This window comes from Patiria miniata, unplaced genomic scaffold, assembly GCF_015706575.1.
Source record: "Patiria miniata isolate m_02_andy unplaced genomic scaffold, ASM1570657v1 HiC_scaffold_23, whole genome shotgun sequence".
NCBI lineage: Eukaryota > Metazoa > Echinodermata > Asteroidea > Valvatida > Asterinidae > Patiria > Patiria miniata.
The window spans coordinates 9308254-9326375 of record NW_024037062.1 but is presented as its reverse complement, the minus strand read 5'-3'; the positions used below and the strand labels follow the sequence as shown (position 1 = coordinate 9326375).

At 39.2% G+C, this 18122-nt stretch overlaps 1 protein-coding gene and 1 non-coding gene across 2 annotated transcripts in view; both read left to right on the top strand.

Annotated features, from left to right (window-relative positions):
* Positions 1 to 405: 405 nt before the first annotated feature.
* Positions 406 to 18122, top strand: part of LOC119731230 (coiled-coil domain-containing protein 33-like) — a 33930-nt gene continuing 16213 nt past the window's right edge. The window contains exons 1-13 of the mRNA XM_038204318.1: positions 406 to 556; positions 1219 to 1409; positions 2613 to 2754; positions 3154 to 3458; positions 4070 to 4198; positions 5234 to 5397; positions 5969 to 6120; positions 6918 to 7027; positions 7706 to 7905; positions 9366 to 9489; positions 10790 to 10922; positions 11699 to 11829; positions 14627 to 14698. Coding sequence (XP_038060246.1) covers positions 1269 to 1409; positions 2613 to 2754; positions 3154 to 3458; positions 4070 to 4198; positions 5234 to 5397; positions 5969 to 6120; positions 6918 to 7027; positions 7706 to 7905; positions 9366 to 9489; positions 10790 to 10922; positions 11699 to 11829; positions 14627 to 14698 — 1803 coding nt within the window. The 5' untranslated portion in view covers positions 406 to 556; positions 1219 to 1268. The remainder of the gene's footprint in view (positions 557 to 1218; positions 1410 to 2612; positions 2755 to 3153; positions 3459 to 4069; positions 4199 to 5233; positions 5398 to 5968; positions 6121 to 6917; positions 7028 to 7705; positions 7906 to 9365; positions 9490 to 10789; positions 10923 to 11698; positions 11830 to 14626; positions 14699 to 18122) is intronic.
* Trnaa-agc lies at positions 3734 to 3806 on the top strand. Its single transcript has one exon. It is a non-coding gene; the product is annotated as a tRNA-Ala (tRNA).

The following is an 18122-nucleotide window of genomic DNA, read 5'->3' as shown; positions in this document are numbered from 1 at the left end:
CCGCATTTTTTACTTAAAAAACACTGCACTGTGAACACATGAAATTTCAAATTCTATAATTTAGGCGAAATATAAAAGCTTTTTCATATAATTTCAACAACTAGGCCTAGTCCTAGGGGCGGATACAGGTTGGCTCAAAGAGGGGGGAGGGGTAGCTTCCTAGCTGGGTTAGCAAGCATGTGCTAGTTTTTTTCCTGCATAATTTTGCTTTGTTCTTTTCGTCCAGAGGAGGAGGGGGTGGGGGTGTTACCCCCCCCCCCAACATCACCACCACCACCCCGACTCCACCATCGTTGTTTTCAGTAGGCCTACACATTCAGTATTTAATTTGCAGACGACACAGACAACACACATGACGGACAATCTTCTTGAAGAGCGCCCTCAAGTGGTATTATAAGTTAATAGTGTTTGTTTTTCGATTTGGTCCGTTCAGTCAGTGCAAACAAATCCGTCCAAAACTCCATTTTTGCCAGTATTTTCCATCCACGGCATGGTGAGCAGCCTTCCATGTTGTCGTCTCCATAAGTTGGAGTCATAATAGATGTCGTGAAAGCAGGTAAATTTGCCTTTAATTTTGTTCACAATTGGATCGCTGTGATTTATTTGTGGACATGATTGATTGTGAATTTTTTTCTGTTCATCATGTTCATCCATATTCGTTGCTAAACAACGCAAAGCGAACGTGCCATATTATTTATTATTTTTTGCGCCATTCTGGCTGTAACAATCACATTATCCAGTATTATTTATTTGTTTATTTGGTTGAAAGAATGTTGCATCCTGACGCCCATCATATATTATCTCATTCTCAATGAAGGCCAGTCATTTCAAAAATGTTGAAAAGACATGAAAATGGGACATGACTGAGAAACATTTCCAATTTTGTTAGAATAGAAAATAGGCCTATACACAACCAAAGAAGTGGCGTCTGGATACTACATTCTTTCCCTTTTGAATAAATAAGATAGAGCTAGAGTTTGTATTGCAGTGGATTTCTGGCACTAACATGACGTTGTCGTTTATAGGCCTAATTTTGTAACTTGCAATTTAAGAAGGCTTAAAAAAATCTCTGTAATTTGTTATGTTTGTCTTTTAAATGTACATTTTCTTTCCATTTTTTGGTTGATACTGATGTCATGATAGGGTAATGGTGTAGTTTAGGGCACCACTCTTTTGCTTAATTTTTCAGAACTCTTTTCTCGTATTTTTCAACATCAGTAGCTTCCTCGAGGGTTAAAGGTTAGACCAACAATGATCAATGCCTTACAATGGATGTCGTACGGATAGAGGAAAAGGATTTACTCTTCAGTTTCGAAGTGAAGGACTGCTCCTTTAATACGCCCGGCAGTTATTACATTAAACTGTCTATTCAGTGTCCAGCAGATGAGGCGCAGGAGTTACTCAAGCAGGTCAGATATTAAAGTGGCAATCTTGAAACGGGGTTGGAAATCAGGGAAACTCTTGAAAATGGGTTTCCATTTTTCCAGTTGGGGAAAACTCAGAGAATTTGGGAAAAACACCAAAAATCGGGGAAAACTCAGGGAATTTGACAGTGACCCAGAAGAAAAAGGTTTTCGCCAGTTTGGCCAAACAGGGCTCTGGAGTGCTCTGAAACATGCAAAACTAAATCAGGCCCACTTTACTCACACTTTAGCCAGCAAATTTCTCCAAAAATTCCACTGGGGCAAAGAAAAGGTCATCAGTATTGCATCAAGCAAGTTTGCAGACTCAATTCACTTTTTAAAGGAGACTTTTCTTCAATGTTTTGCACATGAGAGGGAAGTCAAGTGATTTCAAAATGGGGCTAAATACTAGACTGGTACATGTCCAACCATGGTCCAACTATTTGAAAAGACTGACCTCTTCATTCAGTGTCAATAGTCTGGTGGCTTGACTATGGAGAAATGTGTAGTAAATTGAGACTTGTTCCTGGTTCATGCCACATGTTTCTTAAATTCTGTTGGCATGGTTGATTGATGCAATACTGAAGCTGTGTTGGACTGGTTGTTTCAGGTGCCAGTCTATTTTCTTGTTTTGCATGTTTTCAATACCTTAAGTTTTGGGACTCTCGTACAAAGTATTGAGAGTCCCAAATTTTCGGACTACAGTTTGGCGTATGTGCGTCTTGTGCCATGTGTCCACGTTGCGTCCATTGACTGACTGGCTGTGGTGGCTTTTTAGTGTTTATGCAGTGTGAATATTACACACCTCTCCAGACAATAACAACTGGCTGTGCTACACCGCCTCTTGACTTCCCAGCGACCTCGTTATCAAAAGTGAAAAATATTTCTCATGGAATTTTGGGCTGGAAAAAAAATTCAAATTTATGAAGTAATTATTCCATAAATAAACATGGGTAGATATTTTCCTTGGATGTCTCATTCAAAAATGAATCACGCTTATATTGCTAGAAAAGTTCCAATTTGAAAATAAAATCTTTTTTTGGGGGGGGGGGGGGTAAAACTTGAAAATTGCATTGGGATAGCAATATTAAAATGTCACTTCTGTCTTCTGTCTTTTTAAAATTAAATTAGCAAATGTGCCTATTTTCAACTTTCAACTGATGGTAGTTTAGTTGTTTTCAACCTTTTTAAATTATTTGTTTATACAAGGTCAAGGTTTGGCCTGGTGAAGACGAAGATCTGTCAGTTGAGGATGTTTCTATGGTAACCAGCACTGTAGACGTAACAGAGACCAACAAAAATGAGCCACAAACATTCACGGACAACAAGTTCACTTTTAGTCTTCCTAAAGGCAAGCAATTAATGTAGATTATTCCACTTTTCGTTTGTTTCTTTCTCATCACCTTTTAAACAAAATATGGGGGGGGGAGTGTGGCCTAGTGGTTAGGGTTCATGACTCGTGATCGGAGGGTCAGGGGTTCGAATCCAGCTGCTGGTCATATGTTGTGTCCTTGGGCAAGCCACTTCACCCCCCACTTGCCTCTCTCCACCCAGGAGTATAAAAAGGTACCGGCATTAGCTGGGGAGTAGCCTGCGATGGACTAGCATCCCATCCAGGGGGAAAAGAAATATTCTCAGTTGTTTCATGCCAAGGAAACCGGAGATAAATGCCGGCCTGATGGGACATATTGGCTTGTGACAGACTTTACTTCTAAAAAAATCACTAAAACCGACATTTGTTAACTTTCAGGTCTCTGCTCGCCCGCTGCCGCTCACGAAATCACACTCCAAGTGCAAATCTTTCCGTATACCGAAGACGACCTTGCAGAAAGCACCATCTCCAACCTCGGCCAGGCCACTTTTACCATCTATCCGCGCACCAGCACCCCACTCATCAGTCTTCTCAAAGCGAACCAGGGGGGAGATTTGTACCAGCACAGCGGAACGCTGAACCTGAGGAGATCGCTGAGCGAAGATGGTTTGGCTGTCCTTGGCGGAAGGCTGAACTACCAACTGAGTTTGAGGATAAAACCAGAAATAGAACCAGAACCAGAGGTTGGCCTTAAATTCTTTTTTAATATTGACTGAAGCGGGGTTCGAACCTGCCACCTCAGTCAGTTTCCCTTTGTGGTTCACTTGAAAGTTTTTTACGAAAATCCATCTCTCTGAGTGATCCCCGTTTGCTATTTCCCCGGTTTGCAGCATTGTTAATGTTTCTAGCGTCATGGTTTAGGACGTGATCCCTGGCTACATGGCATATACAGGTTTATGGCTTCTGACTAGCACCCCTTGAACAAAGACACTGACAAAATGGGGAACCGTCAACATAGGGCTGGATAGCTCAGTGGGTAGAGCACCGGAACAGCAATCCGGAGGTCGCAGGTTCAAACCCTGCTCCAGTCAATTTCTTTGTACAAGTTCAAAGTATTTTTAAAAGTACCTAGTCTACTCGAGTTTGGAGAGAAATTTGAAAACGGCAAAGAAAGAACAACTTTAAATCATGAACAAAAATGAAAAAAAAATTCAAATCCTGCTGAATTGTTTATGCTGTCAGACTTATATAAAAATTAAAATAATACTTTTTTTAAATCAGCATTTGGCAAAGATTTGATAACACATTCTCTGATTCTTTTTTCTGTTGCATCCTGAAAAATATTTGATTCTAGGTTCCACCAGAACCAACTCCTGTTGAGGAACCACCACCAGTGCCAGAACTCTCACCGGAACCGGTGACAGAGACGGAGACAAGACCCAGGACAACATCCCTCCCTACCCAGAGACCTGTGATTGACGAGGTGAGTCTTGCATAATATATTTTGGATATCCGACTTTTGTCAATTCTCAAACTTTTTTTTGTCTGAATGCCTTCACGTAGGACCCCGAAGAAGTAAAAATACAGAACTCTCTTGAAAATTTTGTGAGGAAATTTTCTTGAATCCCCCGTTCGTGATTACCCCCTCAACGGTAAGAAAGGGAGAGTTGGGGGAGACCACTGGCAGAGACATTTGAATGCATAACCGACGACGCCTGACGCTCACGCGAAGACGATATGGCATTGTGCACATTCAGAATTGTGCGTACCAGTACGCGCACGCGGTGTGTTCCGTTCACTGGGCTCTTGAACGTGGTAAAAAAAGCGCCCTCTGTTGTTTACGCACTGGCCCGTTACAGAATCAAAATCCTTCATTCGAGCATGCAACTTTTTCTCGGATCTGCTGATTTCCTCGTTTTTTACTTCTCATGAAAGCCATTACAAATTGAAAAACACTGTACAAAGTCTTGTGTGGTCAGAAATGTCCTTGTTTTTTCTCAATTCCCCGTTGCATGCCTGTTTATTATACGGAATGAAAACAATGCACGCTCATTGTTTTAGTCGTTATATTGGCTCGCTTACTCTAGAGGGCGCCACTTTGAACTGATTAACGGCTCAACGAATGCAAGGAGTTAACTTGTTCGTTCAAGTTGATAGAGCAAAGGTTACTTTAGTAGACAGTAACGGAAAGTAATTTCCATGCTTGAACCGCGGTCATTCTATAAATTTAGGGTCCAAAGTGTGACATTTTTCCTGTCCCTGTTACCTTAGTACTTGGCAATTTGCCAGTCAAGCATCATTAAGAATGACTTCAAATAGATTGTTTATTTGTTGGGTAGGTAGTTTGCTATTCATAATCACTCTTGGAGGACGACTGCATTAAGGAGTGCATCAGAATTATCAAGTCATAGATGTCAGATGAAACAGGGACAGGAAAAAAAAAGGGGACCTTAAATTTATAGAATGACCCATTTCTCAATCTTTTTATCTCTCCACTTTTCAATTTTTATCTTCCTAGGGTAAGCATCCTAGGAAAGAGACCAATCCGAGGAGGGGTTCGGATCTTCTGAGACGGAATCACATCTCCAGACCAGACCAGGAGGAGTTGCTTGTGATTGTCCATGCTGCTGCCAATCTTCCCAGGTTGCCGGATGGGTCTGCGCCTAGAGCTTATGTTGCAGGGTAATTTCAATCACAAACTATTCACAAGCCAATCATAAGTCATCACAAGTCAGTCATTAGTCAAACACAAGTCAATCACTAGTCAATCACAAGTCAGTCACAAGTCATCTCAAATCTATCATAAGTCAGTCACAAGTCATCACAATTCAATCACAAGTCAATCGCAAGTCAATCGCAAGTCAATCGCAAGTCAATCGCAAGTCAATCGCAAGTCAATCGCAAGTCAATCGCAAGTCAATCACAAGTCCATCACAAGTCCATCACAAGTCAATCACAAGTCCATCACAAGTCCATCACAAGTTAATCACAAGTCAATCACAAGTCAATCACGAGTTCATCCCAAGTCAATCCCAAGTCAATCACAAGTCAATCACAAGTCAATTACAACTCAATCACAACTCAATCACAACTCAATCACAACTCAATCACAACTCAATCACAACTCAATCACAAGTCAATAACAAAGATTTTTGCTTAATTACAAGAATCAGATACGCGAATTCTGGTAGGTTTTCTAAAATATGTTTTTTTCATATAATAATATATTTATTACGTATTTGTTCTATTATAGGATCTGTGATTCGTCAATCAAAGAGCCCACGCAAGGAGTCAGCGCTACGCACTGTGCTCAGTCTGCTAGCACCAACCCAACCTGGGAGGAAGCTGTCCAAATCACTGTACCTATGAAGGGAGTAGAGGAAAAGTCAGGGAACCAGACCAAAGGTGGGCGGGGCTTATGGCCAAATCCCCCATGATCCTTTGCATGTGTATTCTTCATAATATGCAAATTGAAGAGCTTAAGGTCAAAGGTTGCATTCAAATTAGCAAATCACATGCTAATCTCGGTATAAATGTAAACAAAGGGCAAAATCACCATTAGTGAGCAATAATCATGAAAACAACACCCATAGCAACCTCGTCCCCAGGGTGTCGAGCAGTACGCGCCCACCACTACCTGCTCTCTCACAGTGGTATTGGATCATTTGCATGTGCAAGATTTTTGAACAGGTATGCAAATGAGAAGTAGTCTGGTGCCTGCCAGCGCATTACGTTTGCGTTTGTTTTTGTTTGCGGTGTCTGGGGTGAAAACAGAATCAATTCGTCGCAGAGCGAGCATGGCGTGAGTTACAAAAAAAACACAATTTTATTTCAATTCAACTGTAACGATCTTAACGAGACAACATGCAGTATCACATTTCATATTATATGAACAAATTGGAAAGAAATGAATATTTTTGAGAAGGCATGGATGAATGATCACAAAAACACGTACTGCACGTTGTGAATAACAACACCAAGTACACTATATATAACCATTTCTAGCCAATTGCGGTATCGAATCAGTACACAGGAAGAAAGTTTCCTATCCAGGGCTTACTATTCGATACGAGGTTGGAAATAAAGTAAGCACTGGGGACGAGGTTGCACCCATAGTGGCCTGTTGTCTAGTGATAAATTTGACGAGGTTCTTCAAAATAGGAATAAAATTGGAAAATAAAGGAATTTTTTTTTTTACACAGATGTTATGTTGCAAGTAATCCACGAGACTTCCCGAGCTACGATACTAGAGTACAAACTTGCCCTGTATCAGTTTCGACCGTTTCATCACTATCATTTGGACCTCGTCCAGGTAAGATTTATCGAGGGAGACGATCTAGTTTGACTGAAGACAAGATTAATTCTTTTAAAGTTGAACAAAGAAATTGCCTGGAGTAGGGTTTGAACCTCTCGACCTCCGAATAACTGTTCGTGTGCTCTACCAACTGAGCTATCCAGCCCTATGTTGGCGGTTCCCCATTTAGTCGGAAGTAGAGCACCGGAGCGGCAATCCGGAGGTCGCAGGTTCAAACCCCGCTCCAGTCAATTTCCGTGTTCAACTTTTATCATTACTTCTTGAGTTTGATTAAAAACTTAAATTTGGTCTCCAAATTCCGAAGTTCAGTTGGATGAATTAAGTTGGTTGATTAAAAAGACATCACTATGTAAATTTCATGGGCCATTCTATACATTTGGGGTCCACTTTTTTTCCTGTCCCTGTTACATCTGACATCTATGATTTGATAATTTTGATGCACTCCTTAATGCAGTCATCCTCCAAGAGTGATTATGAATAGCAAACTACTTACCCAACAAATAAAACATCTATTAAGTCGTTCTTAATGATACTTGAATGGCAAATTACAAAGTACCAAGGTAACAGGGACAGGCAAAATGTCACACTTTCCGGCACCCTAAATTTATACAATGACCCAAATATCATCAATAATTTTTAATTTTCAAATCCTTAAAATAATTATATTTTTTTCAGGATGAAAGCCATCTTTTTATCTCGGTTCTACGAAGACTGCCCCTCCTGACGAGATTGGACGACAATTTGCTCCAATCCCAAGATGCACTTGGTTTCCATGGTTTAGAGGTCTTGTTGCTAGGCGCGGAGGAAAAATTGGCCAATCCCGTGGGGCCTCTCATAGCGGCTGCCAGACTCATTCCTGATCTGTTCACCTATAGGTTCGTTTAAAATGCCTTCTTAAAAGCATTGAAAAGAAGTAGTTTGTTAATAAACATCGCAAAAACAGAAAGTCCACACTCATTGGAGGGGTCATAATTTTGAATCTAATCGTCTTATGATGACGTCATTTATGCAGACCTTTGGGGAATGTTGTTAGCTACATTTTGATACCCCGCTTGCTACCAAAGACTGTAAATCGTCCAAGATTGACAACGGTTTTTGAAAAAGGATGCAGTTTGAAAAGTTTCAAATTTAAAGATTACACGAAGAGAAATTGCTAGACGCAAACACACCCGCCCGTAATTGCCCCCTATCGCCTGCACAGTGCCCGAACAAAGTGCGGGTCATTTAATTTCGCATGATCCCATGCATGCAAGCACTGAATCGAATATTCCCTGCCGTTCGTCTCGGGCAGTGTAACATTGTCACGCTGCAATTTCCACTCGTGTATTTTTTAAATCTGCAACTTTTCAAACTGCATAATTTTTCATAAACCGTTTTAAATGTTGGATGATTTACAGTCTTTGGTAGCAAACGGGGTATCAAAATGTAGCTAACAACATTCCCCAAAGATCTGTATAAATGACGTCATCGTAAAACGATCAGATAAAAAATTATGACCCCTCCAATGAGTGTGGACTTTTTTTTTTTTTGTGCAGTGTTTTTAGATTCTGATCGCATGACGTCAAAGTACCACGTGACCATCCTGTTTCTCTGTAATCGCAGGAGACAAGCGTTTGGTCAGCAACCACGTCGTGCGTTGTAAACTATACAGCATGGCTTAAAGGGAAAATACAACATTTGCAAACATCAAAAAATAAAACTACCAAATCATTTTGAAATACCTTGCTGGACTGTTAGTGAATGACAGTGTAAAGCATCCTGTAAAATCATGGCACCTGGTATACTGTCATTTTCAAGAAAAGTGGTATTTTTGTATCAATTTCCAACGCTGATCGGCCGATCAGCGTTGGAAAAAACTGGCTTTTTTTCAAATACTGGCCCCAATTGACCATCGCACTTGTTTGCAATCGATTGCACACCTATGAACGGGTACAAGCCAGCTGGACTGGTTCCCTGACCTTACAATTCCCCAATATATGTAAACTGCTCTGTTTCTTCTTAAATGGAGTCAGGGAACCAGACTACAGAAAAATGATTGATTTTCTTGGTTTTTATAGCATTTTCGAACCCAAAACCTCAAAAAAGTCAGTGTAACTATATTTGCTATATATTTCCAACCCCCCAATTCCATCCATTTCTGAAAATTACAGCAAAAGCAAATGATGTATATTCCCTTTAAAAAAAAACACAAATTCTTTATCAAATGGCATAATGGTCACTACCTGTGCCGTGTACGGTTGTCAAATCATGCCCACCAGCACTGGGTGTTGGCTCCGAGTTTTTCTCTCAGTTTTTTTTCACACGGTATATAATTTTTCTCCGATGTCATTTTCAGGCAGCAGACAGCAGAGCGCAATCTCCAAGCATTGAGCGTGGTGCCGCTAACCGTCGCGTACCCCGACCCACACCCCTCGTCATTTCTAATTCCCCAGGGTGGAATAAAGGAGGGGCATCCGCAGGTGAGTTTAAAGCTATAGTCCATCATTTGTAATTTGTGCATTTTGTTCGTTTGAAGCAACAAAAGAGTTCAAAATCTAATGAAGGATACTGAGCAACTAACCTGATGAAGTTTCAGCTAAGCTTCAGCTGTACATTCCGAGAAAAACAGCATTCTAAGATCTCAATTTCAAATCAAAAGTTACTGAATCATGTTTTGAATTGCAGCTATACGCGGCGTCGCGCACTGATCCGACGAATTATAACAACCGCGCGCGCGTGTGCGTCGTTCCAATACTTGTGCGCGCTGCGCTGAATAACAAAACGAACTACTAATTTAAGAATCACCGTTGGAAATGCCTTCTTGCGTTGATTACTTCAAAATGACAGCTTCCCAGAAAGAATAATTTCACAGGGAGTTTAGTTCCCTTACTATCTTTCAACCAAGTTTGTTTTTCAACAGTAATTACGCCAGTTACTTTTCGGATGGCTGCAAATGATGGACTATAGCTTTAAGATGCTATTTTCCAGTTTCTTCCCGAAAAACTTGTTTTTTTCCGATTGGCAATTTTTCTAGCAATACAAAAATTATTCCGTTTTAAATGAGACATTGACCAAAAAATCCCAAATGATGAGTTATGGAATAATTACTGAACAGATTTCACATTTTTTGTGGACTGACAATAATTCAGTTCTTGCAGGATAGACTGGTTCCCGACCCCCTGTCAGAATTGAAAATGTAGGCACCGGAACCAAGTCTACTTGCAGGGTGGATCGGTTTTGTGATTGACTTGTTATGGGCTTGTGATGACTTGTGACTGGCACGTGATTGACTTGTGATGACTTTCTGATGGCTTGTGCTTGACTTGTAATTGACTTATGATGACTTCTGATGGCTTGTGATTAACTTGTGATTGCTTGTGATTGACTTAAGATTAACTTGTGATTGACTTGTGATTGGCTTGTGATTTGACTTGTGATTAACTTGTGATTGCTTGTGATTGACTTGGGATTGACTTCTGATGGGTTGTGGTTCATTTGTGATTGCTTGTGATTGACTTATGATCAACTTGTGATTAACTTGTGATTGACTTGTGATTTGACTTGTGATTTGACTTGCGATTGACTTGTGATTGGTTGGTGTTTGATTTTGCGATTGAGTTGTAATTGACTTGTGATTGACGTATGATTAACTTACTGTTGGCTTGCAATTAATTGCTGATTGGCTTCAGATTTACTTGTGATTGTCATATGATATCTTCCGATGGCTTGTGATTGACTTGTGATTGATGTCATAAGGGTCTTGTCCCCTGTGTCATATAGGTGAGTCTAGTGGGTCAGCCTGAGGACCAGCCTGAATGGCACCACGCCTTCCTCTTCACCCAACCCAGGGAATTAGCCTCTCTCTTCACCGACATTGCTGCATTGGCTCTCCAGTTCTATCCAGCAACTGCCGGTATGTGGTCATTCTATAAATTTGGGGTCCACTTTTCCCTGTCCCTGTTACATTTGACATCTATGATTTGATAATTCTGATGCACTCCTTAATGCAGTCGTCCTCCAAGAGTGATTATGAATAGCAAACTACCTACCCAACAAATAAGAAATCCTTTGAAGTCATTCTTAATGATACTTGAATGGCAAATGACAAAGTACCAAGGTAACAGGGACAGGAAAAATGTCACACTTTGGGACCCTAAGTTTATAGAATGGCCCATGTACACATGTAACCAATCTGAAACTGAATTAAAGTTACGTAGGATCGTTTGGTTTTTGTCAATTTTTTTTTTTTTTCGTTTGCAGTAACGTCATTGTTGAAAATCTTAAGTAGCTAGGTGCAGAACAACTAACCTGTTGAAGTTTCAGCTCAGTGGATACTATACATTTTGAGAAAACGGGAAAAAAAACATTTGCAAAATTGTTTGGGGCGCGTAAGTGAATTCCATTGCTAAAGCATCCTAATTGAAACAACATTCGATGTTAATTTTCTTCCAAACGATACCATTTCAGGCGGAATAATTTCACAGGGTATTTGATACCAGTCCTATCTTCACTTTGAGCAAGACGTCTAACACTCTTGAACAAAAATATGGACAAAGTGGGCAACCGCCAACATAGGGCTGGCTAGCTCAGTTGGTAGAGCACCGGAACGGCAATCCGGAGGTCGCAGGTTCAAACCCGCTCCAGTCAATTTCTTTGTTCAGCCTTGTAATGTTTCTGTATTTTGGACAGCTTTCAGCGGTGATGGATGGTCGTTGCATTCTCCATCAGGGTATTGTGCCCAGCTCTTAGACACTAACGTCTACCGTGCGTTGAGGAGCAGTCGAGGTAGGCTCGGGATACGAGTCAAGTTGCCCCTTCAGGTAAGTCGCAAACAGTCAACCAGTTGAGTTATAAAACTGACAATTCTTGGCAACTGGGAGAATCACAAGTGGCTGCTTTTATCTGAAAGGGAATATACAACATTTGCAAACATCGAAAAATAAAACTACCGTTGTTTTTACGAAAATACCTTACTAGGATGTTGGTAAATGACAGTCTAAAGCATCCTGTAAAATTATGGCACCTGATGTGAAGTCATTTTCAAAAAAATGGTACTTTTGTATACATTTCCAAAGACGGTCGGCTGACCACCGTTGGAAAAACCTAACTGTTTTTCAACTACTGATCCAAATTTACTGGGGTTTTTTTTCAGTCCAAATTTTGTTTGCTATTGGTTCCATGTTCATGAACGGGTGCAGGCCAGCTAGACTGGTTCCCTTACCTTACAATTTTCCGGCATTTTTGGTCTATTTCATCTTTAGTGGAGTCAGGGAACCAGACTACTTGAACATTTTTGTTTTTCTTGGTTTTTCCAGCATTTTCGAACACAAAACTTCAAACATGTCAGTGTAACAATATTTGATCTATTATACTAACCCCTCAAATAGTTCATTTCTGAAAAGTACAGCAAAAGCCAATGATGTACATTCCCTTTAAGATGAATGTCGGTGCTATTTTCCTCAAGATTATTTTATGCAATTGCTATTTTTCTAGCGAAAATAAAAGTTATTCACTTTTGAATGAGACGTCCAACCACAAAAAAGTCAATGTTTTTAAGTACTCTACCAAAGTGAACCTGCACCCGATTTCATGAAACTCATTGTCATTAACTTATGGTGCATCGCAGTGCAATGTGTCTTATCCCTGCAATTCGGGCGATTCGCAGTGCAGTGCGCCACCAAGAGTTTGCCATGGAGAGTCAATTTTTCAAGTTTACGGTCGACAAACATGGCCCATTTGAATGAGTGTCAGTAGACAACTTGAGCTAATATGTTATGGATTGGATCAGAGCGTTCTGCCGCCTTACAAAAAAAAAGACATATTGATAAGAAGAAAAGAAAAGTGCAAACAGATCCTCGAATCATACGCTTACGAAACTATTAACCAAAAAAACTAATGATTTAAAATGTCCCGCGCTGCGAATTTTTTTGACCATCTCCCACAATGCACTGGGAAAAATGAACCCTCCGTGGCATACTCTAGGTGGCGCACTGCATTGTGAATCGCCCGAATTCATCGCAGCTGCGAAGCGTCTTGCAAACCATTTCACACTTTTTTTTTAATTACCGGTATGCTATTGTAACAACTTGCACACCTTGCTAATGTAAACCAGTTGCCCCATTACATCCCATTCATTCATTATCCCAATTCCCAATATATTCCCATAACCTATCTGTCATACACGGTTATTTTGAAAAATTCAGGGTCCAAAGTGTGACATTTTTCCTGTCCCTGTTACCTTGGTACTTTGTGATCTGACATTCAAATATCATTAAGAATGACTTCAAATGATTCTTTATTTGTTGCGTAGGTACACTCAACCCAAAAAAGAAAGTCCCCCCTTCCAATACTTTTTTGTCTAACTCAAAAACTACTGAGCACCTCTCACTCAAATAACGACTAATCAGTACAGAAATTCCTTAGCAATCCAGCCATACTCTTTATTTGGTCAAAAACAGTGATAATGTGTACGAATTTATGCAATTTATGACAAACGATACCGAAAACAGTTGCACTTTTGTACACGTGCAAGTTGTGGTTCACACTCACCTTGCATGTATACAAAAGTGCAACTTTTTTTCCGGTATCATTTGTCATAAATTGAATAATTTTGTACACATTATCACTGTTTTGGGCCAAAGAAAGAGTATGGCTGGATTGCTAAGTAATTTCTGTACTGATCAGTCGTAATTTGAGCAAGACGTGCCCAGTAGTTTTTGAGTTACACAAAAAGGGGGGGGGACTTTCTTTTTGGTCGAGTGAAGTTTGCTATTCATAATCACTCTTGGAGGACGACTGCATTAAGGAGTGCATCGGAATTATCAAAATCATAGATGACAAATGTAACAGGGACAGGAAAAAAATTGACCCAAATTTAAGAATGACCCATATCCATTTTCATTTTGTTTTTGTTTGTAGTATAGCAGTTCATTTCAATCGTCTTGTTTACCATTTTTATTGCAAAATATAAATGCAGAACAGTTGTGCTCCTTAGAAAAAATAACCCTCACGCTTCTATCAGTTTCATTTTTATTTTCATGCTTACGGATGATGTGGAATGGTAAAAGATATCATTTCATTTTTGGTTTATATTTTAATTTGCATAATTGTTATACATTGCACAACAGATCTTGCAAGAGCTGTTTTCTTTGCTTTGTGTGTTTTAAGCATGCGTGTGATTGTGTATGATTTTATTTTTCTGAAATTGTTTTTAAAAAATAGTGTTTTTTGTCTGGCCCTTTTAGTGATACTTGGTCAGTTTTTCTATTTTGCCTTTTTTTTAGATCTTGCACTTGAACTTTTGTTGAATTTCTTGATTAAAATTCCCTTCCAAACTTTATTGATTTAGTTCTAAATCTTTTAACCCTAAATTGACTTTTTTGCCCTCTGTGTTGTTGTTAACTTGTGGTTTTTTTTATGAAGAAAAGGTTATTTTTGCAGAAGTCATGCATGTTTTGGTCCCCCAATAAGTATCTTGTTTCAATTAAAATAACCGGCATGGTGCCTTGTTTTGCAGCAAAAGCAATATAACTGATCGTAGCTTAAAGCTAGGGAAAACCCAATATTGAATTTACATCTCCGTGACGCAAAAACTTTTCTTGATCATTAACAAATCAGGGTAGCGATTTGAAAACAAGAGAAAACAAGACGCCACACGTATCAGTAATACTACGACTCATCGCTTCCACGGTAAGTTGAAAATGTAAATAATAACATTCTCACTTTAAAGGGAAGATACAACATTGGCAAACATCAAAAAACGAAGTGATCAAATTATCACGAAATACCTTACTGAAGTGTTAGGGAATGACAGTCTAAAGCATCCTGTAAAATAGTGGCTCCTGATGTGCTGACATTTTCAAAAAGACTGTATTTTTCCAACGCTGGTCGGCCGACCAGCGTTGGAAAAAACTGGCTTTTTTCAAAAACTGCTCCTAGTTTTTCATATTTAGCTATTCCGCATTTTCTTTGCAATTGATTACACACCTGTGAAGGGGTACAAGCCTGCTAGACTGATTCTTTGACCTTACAATTCCCCAAAGTCTACAAATTGCTCTGTTTCATCTTAAGTGGGGTCAGGGAGCCAGACTACAAGACCATGATTGGTTTTCTATGTTTTTCCAGCATCTACAAGCCCAAAACGTGAAACAAGTCAGTTTAACAATATTTGCTATAACATACTAATCCTCCAAATCCTTTTATTTCTGAAAATTGCAGCAAAAGCAAATGTTGTACATTCCCTTTAAAGGTGCATTTCCCTAATAAACAAACACACGCCAGTTTTGTGTTTGTTTTTCTTTTAATAAATCCCTCCTTTTGTTTGATCAGTCACAGACAGTCAAAAATGTCTTCCACTTCCCCTGCCATGCATAAGTATACAGACCATTATTTTTTTTAAAAACCCAGTCCGATAACATTCGTGTAAACACTGTGACTAGTCAAATTCCATCAACAGATAAAAGAGGTGACTGGTCGGTACAGCTGGCATATCAATCACCTCCAGTCAAAGCGTGCCTATATCAGATTAACAAGGGCATTATCAACTGTTAAAAACAGTCACTTGATTGATTTTGACTGCTGCGATGGAGTAGCTGGTTTTACCAGCCAGAGAGGGCGGGTTTTAATTTTAAAAAAATAATAATAATTTACAATTAAATTCGGGCGATTCACAATACAGTGCGCCATCAAGAGTTTGCCACAGAACGGAGAGTTAATTTTTCCCAGTGCATTGTGGGAGATGGTGGACATTTGAAATTGTTAGTTTTTCTGGCCAGAAAGTTTGTAAAAGTATGATTCCAATATTATGTTTGCCCTTTTCTTTTCTTTTTATCAATATGGATTTTTTTTGTAAGGCGGCAGAACGCTATGCCCCAATCTACAACAAATTAGCTCAAGTTGTCTACTAACACTCGTTCAAATGGGCCATGTTTTGTCGACTGTAAACTTGAAAAATTAACTCTCCATGGCAAACTCTTGGTGGCGCACTGCATTGTGAATCGCCCGAATTGTGTGCTGTGGAATTTTTTCAACCGATAATCTATCAACATATATATTTTGAGCGTGAAACTGACCTAAATGTTTCGCTTCATCACTAAGATAGTTACAGGAGAAACATCAGTTCGACAGATAAGAAACATCTGTATCTAGGCGAATTCAAAGTTTGTCAATATTTTCCTCAAACGAAAATAAGAAACATGTAACCTTTCTCCCCAAGATACTACGGAACATCTGATATAACTTGTTGCCAAGTTACAGTCGTAAACAGTATCATGAGATTCTGTTACTAAGGGGTTACTAGGCAACCAGTTATCATAGATTAAACCGATAAATGTAACACTATCGGTTATGTGTTGCTGGTGTGTCCTGTCAAGGTTGTATTCATTAATCATTCATGAACGACATGAAGTATGAATCTTTATTAAAGGGAATATACTTCATTTGCTTTTGCTGTAATTTTCAGAAATGGATGGATTTGGAAGGTTAGCATTTTAAAGCAAATATTGTTACACTACTTGCTTGAAGTTTTGTGTTCGTACATGTGAAAAACCAAGAAAAACTATCATGTTCCTGTAGTCTGGTTCCCTGACCCCACTTAATATGAAACGGAGCAGTTTATAGACCTTAGGGAATTAGGGTCGGGGAACCAGTCTAGCTGGCTTGTACCCGTCCATAGGTGTGCAAGTGATATGACAAATTGGGAGCAGTATTTCAAAAAAGCCAGTTTTTTTTTCCAACGCTAGTCGGCCGACCAGCATTGGAAACTGATACAAAAATACCACTTTTCTTGAAAATGACAGCACACTAGGTGCCATGATTTTACAGGATTAAATAGACTGTCATTCACTAACAGTCCAGTAAGGTATTTCCTAAAAGTTTGGTAGTTTTGTTTTTTGATGTTTGCAAATGTTGTATATTCCCTTTAAATAATGATTTAGTTCTACTGAAAGAAATCTATACCATCCGTTGTCTTCAACAAGTTTGATTTTTTTTTCTTGTAATTAATTTTGACCTTGGAGTGTTTCAATTTAAAAAAAAAAAATCTTTTTCATTTTTTTTTATGTTTTAGGAATCTGCATCTCTGAAAAAATAAAAGCTTTTATTTGGTTTGCTTTTGCACATAAACAAATTCCCCCTGCAATAAGACTGGTTCCCAACCCAAAGATATTCATCCTGATGGGGGAGGGGACCAGTCTACCCTGCAAGAACTGAAATATTGTCCGGATACGAATTAAACTTTAGTAATTATTCAATAAATAAACGTTGAGCAATTTGTGTCTATTTGATGTCTCATTTAAAAGCGAATAACTTTTGTATCGCTAGAAAGAAAAGCAAGTGAAATGGAAAATCTAATTTTCCGGAAGAAACTTTAAAAAAAAAAGGGCAGAAAGTACATCTTTAATTTTATAATTTCGTGTCAAAACAATTCACAAATGTGTGTGCAATACAGTACCATACTTCTGTCAGTAAACTTTAAACGCTAAGTTGTCGAAATAAAATAAATCGAGTGAAATATTTTATTTCGGGCATATTTCAACAATATGCTCTTAGCAGTAAGATCAAAATATGAAAAAAATCCTTTTTTTCCACACTGCATAATGAGCATCGTTTCTCCCTTTATGTGACTTGGCCAACAGCCGAGTCTGTCTCAGTCATAACGAGAAAGTCAATATTTCGCCACCCGTTTCCAATAAGAAAATAGCGCAATTTGTCACACTTGGTTGAATTGCTTCAATTTCGACGAAGTTTCACAAAAACGTCCTCGACTTATTTGCAGCCGCCCAGGCACAAGTCATCAGTCATTATTGATCTTGGGTAGTATTTTCTTTTCAAAGCGTTTGTGTTTTTACCAGGCGTGTATCATTTGTACGTCGCATTTGGCTTCGCGGACTCGCAACAACACAATATACTGAACGATATTTGGACGATACTAGTCAGTTTTAAAAAATTGTGAATTTGTAGAGTTTCACGAAAACTCCTCAGTGTGTGAATGTGTGATCTGGCACGATCAACTTGTTGCGGCAGTAACAAAAAAAAAATCAATATCGAACTCAACCAATCGGTGCATCGTTCAGCGAAATCAACAATTGACGATCTTGAAGCGATGAACAAGTCT